This window comes from Panthera pardus, unplaced genomic scaffold (assembly GCF_024362965.1).
Source record: "Panthera pardus isolate Hobbes unplaced genomic scaffold, ASM2436296v1 HiC_scaffold_10, whole genome shotgun sequence".
Lineage (NCBI taxonomy): Eukaryota > Metazoa > Chordata > Mammalia > Carnivora > Felidae > Panthera > Panthera pardus.
The window spans coordinates 20,500,791-20,515,334 of NW_026526655.1; the positions used below are offsets into that span (position 1 = coordinate 20,500,791).

At 46.4% G+C, this 14,544-nt stretch overlaps 1 protein-coding gene across 1 annotated transcript; it reads left to right on the forward strand.

Moving 5' to 3' along the window:
• The first annotated feature begins 11,226 nt into the window (after nucleotides 1–11,226).
• On the forward strand, nucleotides 11,227–11,818 carry TNP1 (transition protein 1). Its single transcript, XM_019445265.2, has 2 exons — nucleotides 11,227–11,408; nucleotides 11,616–11,818. Exons 1-2 carry the CDS (start codon nucleotides 11,270–11,272, stop codon nucleotides 11,642–11,644), a joined length of 168 nt encoding a protein of 55 aa, XP_019300810.1. The 5' UTR covers nucleotides 11,227–11,269; the 3' UTR covers nucleotides 11,645–11,818.
• The last annotated feature ends 2,726 nt before the right edge of the window (nucleotides 11,819–14,544 follow it).

The following is a 14,544-nucleotide window of genomic DNA, read 5'->3' on the forward strand; positions in this document are numbered from 1 at the left end:
TGCCGCGGCAGCCTCTATCTGCTGCCCCCCTCCCCCACCCCAGGTCCCTTCATTCAAAGCAGCCCACCCATCACTCCTTTTATATACAGAGACAAGTGCCCATGACATGGGAGCTCCTGGCAAAAGGACCTGATGATTAATGACGCCTTGTCACAATGGCTGTGATTCAGCATAAGAGCTTGGTTGGGTGGTTTGGGAGTACTGAGATATTTGGGGAAAATCAACAAAGTACCTATTAGGACTGCTGGCTCATCAGCTGGCTGCTGATCAGTGTAGCCCATGGGAACCACCCTGGATGATACTAACCAAGTGAAATTGCCCTGGCCTTTCAGACCCAACATCTTCAAAGCCTTTATTGGCTGGCACATTTACATGTGCATTCCTGGTCCCAACATCTTATTTTCAGAAAGAGCTTTTTCAGCAAGGATTTGAACTAATATGGGAATTTTTAAATGAATGCACTGAGGTATAACTGACACACAATAAACTCACATATTTTAAATGCGACAATTTTTTTAACGTTTATTCATTTTTGAGAGACAGAGATAGAGTGAAAGCAGGGGAGGGGCAGAGAGAGGGGGAGACAGAATCTAAAGCAGGCTCCAGGCTCCAAGCTGTCAGCACAGAGCCCCACGTAGGGCTCAGACTCACAAACTGTGAGATCATGACCTGAGTGGAAGTCTGATGCCCAACCGACTGAGCCACCTAGGCACCACAAATGTGATAGAAATTTGATAAGTTTTGACATAGGTATACACCCATGAATCTTTCTACACAAATCAAGATAATAAGTACACCCTCCTGTCCCAAACGTTTCCCTGTGCCCCTTCCCTGCTCTCTCGGAAGGAAGGAAGGAAGGAAGGAAGGAAGGAAGGAAGGAAGGGAGGAAGGAAGGAAGGAAGGAAGGAAGGAAGGAAGGAAGGAAAGAAGGAAAGAATGAAGGGAATACAGCCTGGTTTCAAACACACTTCCTGAACAAAGGCTGTAACGGTTCACCCTCTCCAAGAGGATCCACCTCATGTGGGGATTATCACCACCAGGGAGGTGATAATCCAAGCATCTCTCACAGTTCCTCTAGTTTCTTGCTTCTTACAGACTCTAGGAGGGAGGGAATTCTACAGTACCCCTGTTGTTCTTTTAACATAAGACCTAAGGTTTTAATCCCGGGGGACGCAACAAAGGTTGGGAAGAGAGAAAGAGAGAGGAAGAAAGAGAGGGACATCGAGTTGTGTTTTAACACATCTGTGAAGTTGAGTTTAATTTATTCTGTGTCCTGTTTCATCAAAAGTTACTAAGAGGGGCACCTGGGTGGCTTGGTCAGTTGAGCATCTGACTCTTGATTTTGGCTCAGGTCATGATCTCACTGTTCCTGAGTTCAAATCCCACATCGGGCTCTGGGCTGATGGTGCTGACAGAGACTGCTTGGGCTTCTCTCTCTCCCTCTCTCTCAGCCCCTACCCCACTCTCTCTCTCTCTCTCTCAAAATAATAAATGAACATTTTTTTTAAAAAAGTTACTAACCATCCAGTTCTTTCCACACCCAAAGAACTCAGATCTTTAAGCGAAAAGGATTGGCGTTGGTGATCATGATATTATGTGCTACAGATGGCTTGATAGAACAACGGATTTATGCATCCAGATTTGTACTGAGGATGTGCAGTTGCCTCTGGGCCTGTGTGTTTCTGTGTTCTTTCCTAGGCATTCATGGTGGCATTCATGGTGGCTCTTTCCTATGCATTCAGTGTGCGGAATGGGCAGAAAGGAAGTGAAGGGGCCGTGTTCATGAGATCCCCAATTATGAGTAAAGTATGCCTGAGAACTCACCAGCCTAGGTATATATCAACATGGATACCCACCCCCCTCACACACACCAAATGCCTGAATAGATCCTCACTTTGTGAACAAGATATCCTTATATAGGAACTTTGTTTCGATGGGGGCACCTGGGTGGCTCAGTCAACTGAGTGTCTGGCTCTTGATTCCAGCTCAGGTCATGATCTTGGGGTTCCTGAGATCGAGTCCTCCCTCGGGCTCTGTGCTGACTATGCAGAGCCTGCTTGGGGTTCTCTCTCTCCCTTTCTTTCTGCCCCTCCCCCACTCATACTCTCTTTTTCTCTCTAAATCAGTAAACTTAAAAAAAAAAAAAAAGAACCTTGTTTCAGTAAATAATAGTGATCCACATCTCAATTGGTGAGGACTTATTGAAAATCTCTTGAGTGCCTTTCTCCATGGTCCATATTTTTTTTTCAAAAAATGTAAAATATGTATGAAACAGCCTTACGTGAGAAATTATTCTAATTTCTTACACAAGAACAACCCAGCCCCTCCATCTACTAGCTGCAGGATCGTGGACAAGCTACCTAACCACCCTGATCCTGGAATTCAGCCATAATAATACCCACCACACAGGGTTGATGTAAGGATTAAATAAATAAGTTAGTATCTCTAGAGTGCTTACCGTATCCCTGGCACTGCTCCAAGCACAAGCGATTATCTTGGCCCTGTCCTCTCAGAGTATAAGGTGCCTGACAGCAGGCACAAAGGTAAAATAACAAGGACCAGTCAAGACCAGATGGCCATCCCAAACTGCGGACTTATCTATCCCGAAAGGAGGAGGCTAAAGTCAGGTAAGGGTGAAGCACACATGGGTAAAGTGAGCCTGGAAGAATAAGGAGCCTGTCATTTTCCATATCAGAGCAGCCGTGGTTGAATAAAGCCTCCTCTTAAAGAAGTTTGGCTGTGAAGCAAAGGAGAGAGTGGTCGCTAGAGAGAGGCTTACCTTTTGCTCAAAAACAACCTCCACTCTCCTCTGTCTCCCCTCCTGTCTCTCCTCTACCCAATGCACTCCTGACTGCACCCCCTACTCTCTCCCTGCAGGAACCTACTAGCCAAATACTCTACAGGATCAAATAAAGCAAGCACTGAAAAATGAAGTCAGGCTCCCCAAGGGCTCTGCACAGCTCCGGGCACTCGGGAGGTCCCCCGTGAGTGGTACATGACCTCCCCAAGTCTGACACTTCCATGTTGAACTCCATACTGTTACTTTACAACTTTGTTCTTAGCTGAGTTTTACTCTGCTCTCTTTCCTCAGCTGTCTTCCCCGAAACACCCAAAGGTTGATGATGAATCCTATAATTTTGCCCCTAGATCATCCCATCTGTTCCTGTACATTCAACTACACAACGCTCTACTTTGCCAATGCTCAAATCTACATCACCAGCTCCACTGCTCTCCTGAGCTAGTTACTTATATCCCATTTGTCCACTGAGCGCTTAAATAGACATGGTGTCTGTCCAGTAGACATCCCAATCCGGGCAACACTAAAACCAATACTTTCTGTCCAAATGTAGTTGCTGCTGCAGTATTTATTGTTGGCTATTCACTCAGGACGGAAGGCTAGGGTTCCATCTTTCCCTTCGAAGCTCATTCTTTTCACCTCTTCTGTCCCTCAATGTTTTATAATCCACTCCTTCTCTATCCCCATCACTTACTTGGGTCAGTGTCTTCTGGGTCTTAATATTCAAGCCTTTTGTCCATGTCTCTCTTCATGGTAAACATTAAGTACATGTCACCCCCTAGGTGATTAACCTCCTTGTCCCTATCTACCGGAGCAGCGAATACATGAGGAGACACTGCCCAATCGCTAAAATTAAGTAGATGCAGATTTAATTCCCACCTCTGCTATTTAGTATTTATGTGTTCTTCAGCAATTTCCTGAAGCCTATAAGGAAGTAATTTCTACCTGGGCGTTTAGTTTCCTCAGTAGTAAAATAATAGGATTGCCATTAATTCCATATCCTTCTGGCTTTAACTAAAAGAAGATTTCTTAGACGAGGAGAAATAAAATAACCTAAGTTTAGTAGATCGAGAGGCTTGGCTCCAGAAAATCAGTCTGACTAAATGTTGAAGGAAATCGTCCCAGGTCCCACTGCTCAGCCCTTCTCCTGTAGATTGGGTCGCTGACCTCATACTGACTTTGTGACATCCCAGAGTGAGGAAGTATAAGTCCACAGTTGCCTGGTTTCTTTAGACGCTCCTCCCTGCCTCATCTCAAGGCTCAGAAAACCATTTTCAGGTAAATAGCCAGAAACCCCACACTGGGATTCTAACATCTACCATGACTGGATGCAGCCACCCTAGGATACGGCACTTCTGCCCATCCCTTAGGACTCCATCTTTCTTCTGGAGCATAGAAAAAAGTACCACCAAGGACAGCCTGGGGGAGGAAAAGGATAGCAACTGGCCAGTTCTTCAGTGTGTGGTCCTGAAGGAGTGTAGGAGGAATACCGGGAGCAGTTGGGGGATGTGTAAGAGGTGGGGAGGAAGGAGGTGGTGATGGAGGCATTACGGAAGAGCCTTCATTCATTCTCAGGCACATGGAATGGCCTCAGTGAGAAGCAAGCCATTTGTAAGTATCCATCAAGCCCGCGTTATGAATAAGACATTGACCAGCTCTCCTGGACTATAAGGATGAATTAGATAGAGATCTCTCGACGTAGTTATCTGAATGTTTTCCATTAGAAGTGCCTTAAGTGAGAAGGAAGCTCAGAGACTTACAAATCGCCCTGTAACTCAGGGGACCTGAGGCTTAGTTGATGCTCTGCTATAATCATCCTAAAAGTATTTTTTAACAAGAGGCCGGTATAATCATCTTGCGCTGGGTCCCACAAATAACGTAGCTTATTCTGGGGAGACACGACTTGCCCAGCACAAGCATCCCAGGAAGTTTCAAGTAAGTCAGGCCAAACCATAGCGAAAAGGGTAATAAAATCATAAGGGAAATTCTGGAAAATGTCGAGTTGGCTTCGTGTGCCCACCTGAAGAACCTTCTGAGACTCTCCTACCCTAACCAGGGAAGCTTGTAACCTCAGTGTTGTCTTTGCTTCTTTACAGCATGAAGAAACTGCAGAGCACTCGTGCAGGACGGTGCTCTGGAGAGCATACAAATCTTTCTGCACGGTGACATAGTCCTTACTGGAACTCCAGAGCATCTCTGCGGTATTACCTTCCACATTTTCTCCCAGAACAAAAATGAGGCTGCCCAGCATTGAGAATCTCTTAATCAATAAAATCAGATCACTGCAACACTCAGAAGAATCTGGGTCTTTTTTTGCGGGGGGAGAAGGTGGTTATTACTAAAAAACAAAGGCTTTGTTCTGAAGATTTCACTAGGCAGTCACCCCTGCTGTCCCAGCATAGGGAGTGTGAGGGGCAAAGTGTCACCGAATCTCTGTGCTTTGGACTACAGAATTCCAGGATTTGTGAAGGAACTGCTTTGTTCCCCTTCGTTAGTGTAAATAGAGCTGAGTCTACTTTTCAAAATGTGAGAATTCTGCTCAAAAGAGCAATGTGGGAGCCAAATAGGCAACGAGACGTCGAGCAAGCCTTCTTGACAGTAAAATGGCTCCTCCAGCATCTCTCCTCTTCTTCACCCTCTCTGCTCACCACTAAGAGCTGGAAGTGGAGTTTCATCAGAGCAGGCCAAAGAGATATAATTGGAGTGCGATGTTCTCTCTTGACCTCACCTTGGTCAGTGGAGCTATAAGAGGCATTTATGCTAAAAATACTCCAGATACACGGGGAGTCTCCTCTGACCAATGGACCCTATTGGCATGTTGGTCACAATGCCTTGCAATCAATTACAAAGGCATTGACCCTTGAGGGTGGCAACAGTCTGTCACTCCGGTCCTTGGCCCCTTTTGGTGGCAACTCTTCTCCCCCTCACAGGGCAGATGTCCTCAAACTCAGTGACATGATTGTACTTGGCAGGTGGGATGATTTCAAGAGGGAAAAGTTTCCTGGAATGTGGCTCTCGGAACATGAAGGGTGAAGAGAAAAGCAGAGAAAGGGCACAGGAAAAAAAAAAGAGGCCAGAAATCTCAATAGTAGTGCCTCAAGGCACAGTGGCAATAAGCCTAGACTGGAGATGGGGAGATCTGGGCTTGAGATCTAAGTTTGCCCATAATTCGTGACTTTGGCCAAGTTACCCTTCATCCCCAGACCTATTTATTATGAAACTGTTCTCTAGCAACCCTACCAACTCAAAGTTTCTTACTCCAGTTGGTAGATGGATAAAACACATTTGTTCCTAAAGACCACATGAAGCCAAATGATTGAATATGTGTGACATTTTCATACCATAACACCCCTCTTTCTATTCAGAGGACACAGCCCTGTTTTTGTCTTATGGCTGAAGGGAACTGTGCCCCCAGTGAATTCCAGCAAGGGACAGCATCTTCTTCATGATGTTATAGACAGGGTTATAGTCAGTGTGGTCAGGGGAGTAGTTAATGTGAAAACATTATTTGGAAGTTTCTGAAGCATAAAATTTGGATTTACTTTGTGTGATATTACACCATGTGGCCTTATTGTTAATAGTTACAAGAGAAATTGACATATTCAAATAACTTTTCATTAAGTCCGAAAATAACAACAAAAATAAAACTTGGAGTTCTCTCCAAATGAGAATTTATATTTGTGCAGAAGACCTCCAAATTCACACCCTGCCTCTAAGAACTATTTCCCCCCGGTTCTCCATCTTTCTTCAGTATTAGATTCCTTCACTGTGATCCTAGAAGCACATGTAAGAAAGAAAAGGTAAATACAGTGGACAGTGGAGACCAGATCTACTTTTAAGTCAAGCAGGGAAGGCAGTGTGGAGCAGTGGAAAGTCTTTGTCCTGGGAATCAGCAATCTTGGGTTCAGCCATGGCTCTTGCACCACCAGGGTGTAGCCCTTGGACAAGCCTTTTGGCTTCTAAAAGAAGGGGTCCAGGTGACTCCTGAGGAACCACCCAGGGCCACCGCTCTTGTGTCTCCCGCCTTTTAGCAGCCTAATCTCTCTCTTCTTGGAAAATAGAAATTGTTTATGGAGAAACAGTTTTGGGAAAGCAATCAAAAAAGATGGGAAAGGAGCCTGGAGGATAAATGGGAAAGAATCCCAACACATCTTCAGGCAGAACCCAGACACCATCCAAACCGTGATGCTCCCTCGTTTCCCAGAACTGGATGGAAAGAGGCGAACAGAGTTGAGTTCCCTCCTTCTTTGGTCTTGGGCCCTGGTTTCTCTTTATTCCCTACTGGAGACCTGAGATAAGTCCTGAGCTCAGAGACCTCTGCCCCTGGTGAGACTCCTCTCTCGGCAGATTTCCCATCCCATGGCCTGCCTGAGCCCCCTTCGCCTGCCCAAACAGCAGCAGCTGCAAGAGCAAAGAAGACAGGGTGTGCATGTGAACAGGGTAGAAGGTCCCCACTTCCCTGCTGAGGTCAACATCTGGAGAGACTCAGGTTTTAGAGAGGGATTTGGACTGAGCCATCAACATTTGTAAGGACTGTCAGCAACTTTTCCATGTTTCTTCTTCATAAGCCCCAGTTCCCAGCCTGCTGGGAAGATCTATCCCTGGGAAGGCATCTCTTGGGCTAGCCAGGAAAACTAATGGAGTAAGTTTGAGCAGGAGAGGTGAGATGGGGCCCCACTAGAGGCCTGACGTCTGAAACAGTGATGCCCAAAGCCTGCCCCTCCCTAACCTAAGAGGGGGGCCATTGGGAGTGCTAGCGCCACTTTGGCCATCCTTCTAGGAGATAAAGACACTATTCTGTTTATCCACCTGTCTTCAGACAAGCTAACACTCAGCCCTAGAGAGAGGGAGCTGATAGCTCCTCTTCTGAAAGTATAAAGAATTCGGTTCTCTCTCCATGTCCCCTTAGCAATCAGAAATCATCCATTCCCTTTCATGAAGAGAAACAAAATTAAGACCCACCAGGGAAGCCAAAGTATGGAGGAAATAGTTTCATTGGGATCTCTGGGTTATTTGAAGGGATTCATGTAACCACTTGGTGCCTCAGTTTCTTCATCTGAAGAAGAAGAAGAAGAAGAAGGAGAAGAACAAGAAGGAGAAGAAGAAAAAGAAAAGGAAGAAAGAAAGAAAGAAAGAAAGAAAGAAAGAAAGAAAGAAAAAGAAAGGGAGAAAGAGTAAAATTACAGATAAGGAGACACTCAGCAGACTGAATTAACAAACAGTTCTCAAAAAAAAAAGGTTGGCTTCAGGTCTACCAAGTGTCAGGAGTGAACTCACTGTGCTCTATCTAAATTGCCCTTGGCTTAAGCAACACTGGGGCTGAAATGGAAAGAGAAACAGAGACAGGCAGCAATGCCCAATGCTCAGCTGTGCTCTGTCCTCATTCCAGGAGGTCTGATCCAGAAGCCAACCCAAACACCCCCAGCCCCACACGGGACAGGCCTGTGAGCACCTCCCCCCACACTGGGCTTTCCGCCGCTGGAGTTCTCAGCATTGAGTTTCTGAAACCAGAACTTCTCCTTAACCCTATGCAAAGGGGACTCTGTTGGTTTCTTCATCAGTTCCCAAGCCTGGCTGCCTTATTCTCTGTGATCTCAGCTTCCCCTTGGCAGAGTAGGTCTTTGGGGATGGGATGGACTTAAGAGTTTGGGGGGGGGTGGTGTTGGGTACAGAAATACTATCCAGTCTCCAGGACCATCCAAAAGATGTCATTCCAACTCAGGAGGCCAGTTCCCCTGCCAATGCTTTAGCCAGCAAGCAGCCTCAGGAGCAACAGAGCCTATGATGGAAGCAATGTTTTTTTCACCCTTCCCTGTCTAGAAATGCTCCTATGTGGTATTCAGAGTCATTCTGTGTCTTACTGTCTGTCCTCATAATCCCCAAGTAGCAAGAATGAATAAATGTTTATTGATCACCTACTGTGGACTGCATCAGTGCCCATGAGAAATGCAGTAGAAATAAAAAAAAAAAACAAAACAAAGCCTCTGACTACAAGAAGCCTACTGTAAAAGTCAGATAACATCAGGGATCACCTAACCCAACCAGCCTTTTTACAAAAATAAAGGAGCTGAAGTCCAGAGAAGTGACATTTATGAAATAGTAAGGACCAGAACCGAGACACATGGCCTCCTCTTGAGATCAGACTCACACACACCACATAGCAATGTGGGAAACAGAACAGGGTATCACACACCTAGCTTTGGTTGACTTTGAGAACAGTATTAAAGGACCACGGGCTTCGGACAAATTACGAAAAACAATGAGAATTTGAAAAGTTGGGGAAGCCTTCCCTGGAGAGGTGGGACAAAATGGGGAGGAATCAGATAGTCAGAAAAACAGAAGGACTTTTAGTTTATTCCACAAATACTCCACAAATGCTTATTGGGCTCCCGCTCTGTGGCAGGACTGTTCAAGGCCTTGGGAACAGATAGGAACGAACGCAATTTTTAAACTGCTTTCATGGAGCCTGCTTGTAAAAGGAACTAGGCTGAGGTATATAAGAAAGTCCCAAGATACAAAAAGGGAAGGCTGGGTCCTGTTTCCTGAAGCTCCTCCCCCTTTGAACAAATCAAAGACTCCAACAGAACCCGTCTGGAAACAGGATAATGGAAAGTGTCACTTATAATGGCTTTTCAAGGACTCTGGGTTTCAAAACATGACTTGTCATTTTGTCTCTATAGACATCAGAAAGAGATAGACATCTCTTTTCTATTCACCCAACTTTTGCTAAGAACCTGCTGCATGCAATGTGTTTGGTTCTTGAATGAGATGGCAGCAGGGGAAAGAGAAGGAGGGAGAGAGAGAGAAAATAATGATCAAGTTCCATCGAAATGTTTTTCCAAGGGACTGAATGAGTATAAGGTATGAAGGACAAAGAAGAAAAGGTTGGATGTTGAATCCGTTACTGGGGAAGCTGGGGACAGGGGACGTCCCAGCTCACACTTCTACTTGGAGCTCCACACCCAGGTACCCAGCAATCATGCAATATCTCTATTTGGAGATTTCAAAGGCACCTCAACTCTGAAAAAGTTTTAGACCAAAGTGCATGATGATCACCGCCCCCATGCCTGGCCTTTAGCCCAGTGAGTGGCACCGGCATCCAGGTAGAAGTATTACACAGGAACAAAAGCCACACCTTCTACACCCTCTGCTCTCACCAACCAAAGCCAATCCATCCATCACCAAGTCTGTATCTCCTGTCTACATCTATACATCCTGATCAGCACCCTTTCTGGCCCAGGCCTGAGCATCAAGTATTTCTGTCTCCTGAACCATTACTATTGTGTGACCTCTAGTCACTCTACCTCCCCACCAATCCAGCCTCTACCCAGCAGCCTCTAATCTCACATTACCCTCTTAATGGCTTCCCAATGCACTGGAGCCTAGTCTGGCCTCTGCCTCTCTCTCCAACCACATTCTCCACCGTGTTTGATGGAATTATCCTGCACCATGCTGGGAAGTCATTATTTACTGATTTGTGCAGATTTCTGATGGCTTTCTCCCTGATGAGGCTGAAAGCTGCCATGAAAACAGAGTCTGTCTGGTTTTATCCACAATCATCTTACATACTATCTGATCACAAATATTTGATGACTGAATCTTCTGAAATGGCTAAGCCAATGGTTCTCCACAGAGGGTGATTGTGCCCCTCCCCCCGAGGCAATGTTTGGAAATATTTTTGGTTGTCACCGCTGCTGGCATCTACGGGTTGAGGCCAGGAATGCTGCCAGACATCCTACAATGTACAGGACAGTCCTACAAAAATACTCAGCCCATAGTGTCACAGTTAGAAGAAAGAGAAGTATTTATATTTTGCTCATGTTGAATTGGGTTTCCCGGAGTCACGTCCTTACGGTAATACATGTGTGATGTTCCAATGCTGTGAGAGACTTAAACACACATGCATGTGCACACACTCAACAGCCATTAAATTCCTACTGGCAGGAGATGCCTATTTTTTTTAGGGTTATTTATTTATTTTTGAGAGAGAGAGCACGAGGAGCAGAGAGAAAGGGAGAGAGAGAATCCCAAGCAGGCTGTCAGCACAGAGCCCCACACAGGACTCCAACTCACAAATGGTCAGATTATGACCTGCGTCTAAATCAAGAGTAGTAGGAGCTTAACAGACTGAGCCACCCAGGCGCCTCCAGGAAATACCTATTTGAATGGTCTCTTGTACTCCCCAGATGCCTGGCACAGAGCTGAAACTTAGTTGCTCAATAATACCTGTCTGGGAAACCTTATTTAATATAAAAAAAAGGCCTCAAAATTGAGGACAGTCTAGAGCTGCATTAGAGGGGCCACCTTATTTCTCACGTATGACCGAAGTGTAACAAAGGCCAGGGACATCACAGGGGAGCCCCACCCACCTGTCAAGCCACACCCCTTCAGGGTCACAATGGCTAAGGCCTTAAATACCCAGACTCCTGGCCTCCGGGTCTTGCAAAGCCCCTCATTTTGGCAGAAGTTACAATGTCGACCAACCGCAAATTCAAGAGTCATGGCATGAGGAGGGGCAAGAACCGAGCTCCTCACAAGGGAGTCAAGAGAGGTGGCAGCAAAAGAAAATACCGGAAGGGCAGTCTGAAGAGTAGAAAACGGGGAGATGACTGTGAGTAAGGGAGAAGCAAGGGAGTGATCAAACATGAGGGACTTGCCCCACGGGCCCTCCTTCTTCGATCCAGTTAGCTTTTCCAGGACCCAGAATCTCAGCCTGAGAATTTCATTTCCAGCTCCGTTCCAGGCACTGAGGCGGGAAGAGGATGACTGGGGGTGTTCTAACTGGGGTCCCTGTTGTAAACCTGTCCTTCCCTTACAGCCAATCGCCATTACCGCTCCCACTTGTGATGCCACCCGCGGGCTCTGTCCTGGTGGACTTCACACAATGCCAGGCAGCGACGAGAGGACGACAGCCAGAGAAGAACCTATCGTGTGGGTAAAATGCCAATCGTGACGAAATGAGGAATGTATATGTTGGCTGTTTCTCCTCAACATCTCAATAAAACTTTGAAAAGTTGGAAAGGTTTCCTTTTGATCTTTTGGCTGGAAAATGGGCTTGGGCAGACTTGGGAAAGAATTGGCAGGTGTGAAACCGTTCGACATAACTTGGAAACTATCACCGTAGTTTGTCCTTGACTCTGTCCGTGGGCCTCAGCACTGGCGGGGCACCATCACAGTATTCAGGTGTTGAGAAGGAGCTAGAACCTGGAGACTGGCACTGATGACCGCTATTTCTGAGACCATTCTGGTTTTAGCATAACCCCAAACCATGGGCTAAACTAAAGCTAAAATACTGGTCCCAGGAGTGGATACAGAATTCTCCATGCTAAGTTATCTGATTATGTGGGCTAACGGGCAGGACCAGCAGGCTGTTAGGGATGGGGAGACATCCTGGGCAGAGCCTATGGCATTCAGGCAATACGAATGTCAACTCCACCTTGACCATTCCTTCAACTCTACTTCTCTCTCTGGCCATGGAGGCGACACCTCAGTATCCACCCATCCCCCTCGGAAGGGGATATTTCCTTGACCTTTCCTAGGCGATATTTTCTTGACGAATGCCTCCTGTTGGAAGACAGCACCAGGGTGACACAGGGTGGAACTGAAGTTCCTATTTAAACCAAGCTACCAGGAAAGGATAGAAGGAATGAGAAGAGCCATGAGGCTGGGAGGCTGGGGAGGGAGTGTCTTGGACCATTGAGTGTGAGCCCCATGGAGGTAAGAAGGTGAATACAATGAAGGTGATCAGAAATGTTTTTTGTTTACAAACCGTTCGTGCCAACACGTAAATGTAAAATGGAAACAAAATGGAAACAAGGCTTGTAGAAACTTAATCAGCATTTTGAACCAGGTCAGCTTTTTATGGGCTGTAAACTGTTGGTATATCAGTGACACAGTTCTGAACTTGTAATGTACATGGCATGATGTGTTTCCAAAATAAATCAACGGTCTATATTCTTCTCTTGATAAAGAGCTGTATGCGATTTGTTTCTTGAATATTTTTCTTCTCTTGTACAATATTCTGACATCCTACCAGGTTTTTGTTTTCTGTTCCGTGGAACAGAATTTGTGGACACAGATTTAGAAGATCACCATTTTTTTTTTACATCTATAAAAAAAATAATAATACCAAAAAAAAAAATCTTTACCCCATGGTCTAGACATTTTCTGTCTCGACATCCTTTGGTATTAAGATTTTTCCTGTCTCCTACTGCACACTGCTCCAGAGCAAAATCTTACCATCAGGCACACAGATACTTCTAACTCCTCAAACTTGTATTTCCCTCCAGTTGTCAATTTTGTAGAGAGAAAATATAAACGCACTCCTTTCTATGGTTTTAGCTCCTCTAATATTCCTTTTGTTTTGTCTCTGGGTTTGCGCAAAGCCCTGCCATCCCTAATCAGAAAGGACTGGCTCGCATTCTCTTGCACCCTCCAAGAGCTCCTCTGCCTCCGTGTAAAGAAAGCCCGAAAGCTCCTTGCAACATGTCAGCTTTTGCCACCCTGGATGTTAGAGACCAATCAAGGGCAGTGCAGGACTGTGCTCAGGAAGGAGTTGAACAAAGCACCATCCAGCAGGAAGCCAGTTTTACCCCCTTCTATCCCCACCTGCCCAGCCGGGTTGCTTCGGTAGCCAGGAGCTCAGGCAGACCCTGAAGTTAGCGTCACCTGGAGGCCGCCTGCTGGACCTCAGGCCCCTGCGATGTCTGTGATCCCCGGCCTCCCTTCCCCGCATTGTGCCCCTGCCCAGTGCCCAGCTCACAGCCCTGCCACTCGCTGCTGCAAATGCCTCCCTGCACAGCCCACCCCTTTGCCCCCGCCCACTGCTCTGCCTTTTCCAGAGCGATCTGAAAGGTCCTCTCCCATAGGGAGAAGTTAAGAGTCAGGAAGACGCGAGCCCAGCGATAATGCCGATAGTGTGAAATTACTTCTTCCCTCGAGAAACATGTTTTGACCAGGAGGAGGTCGGCCTGTGTCTGGCAGGATCCCGCACGCAGGATCCCGCAGACCCTGCACAGGGCTCAAAGGAGCGCCTTTCCCGGAGAGACTGTTCACAGAGGCAAGACCCCTGGAGCCTAGCAACGGCAGCTTTGAAGGAGCAAAAGAACAAAATAGAGGCTGCAGCTACCGGCAGAGCAGGAGCAGAGTGGAAAAACCCCGACATTTCTCTCCAGTTTCCTCCTGGTTCTTCCGCTGGCCAAACTCAACCAGAAGCCAGCAGGTAAGGGATCCCAGGTGATACAGAACACAAGGCCCAGCCTCTCAGGGCATCAAGAGTCAGGTAGCTAACATGACTTTGAGGGAAGCTTTCCTCTTTAGTGTCCTATTTGTCTTCTCTTGTTTGCCGTCACGGACCAAAGTCCCTTCGGAAGTGACTGGCAGAGAGGCCCCAGACCGAGTTACTCAGGGCTCTGAACCCTCAGCTTCAACAGCATGTTGGCACATCATCTTTGCAAGACACGATTATCCCCAGACAGAACGTTCTAGTACAATGTTCTATTTCAATAATTCAACACTGAAACAATCTAACTAATTGGGGTAGAGCCCCAGGCTAGGCAGGGTAGCCAGACTCCTTGCCTGGTGACTTCAGTCTCTGCCCTCTCGGGCAGGTTGTGGAAGGAATAGCAGCCGCCAGGAAAACTCTGTTTTGCTGTAAGAACATTTTCCAGGCCCATATGCTGGAGATTTTCCAACACTAGTGTTGATTTAGTCCCTGCCCTCCAGGAACATTCATTCTGTCTCTCTGT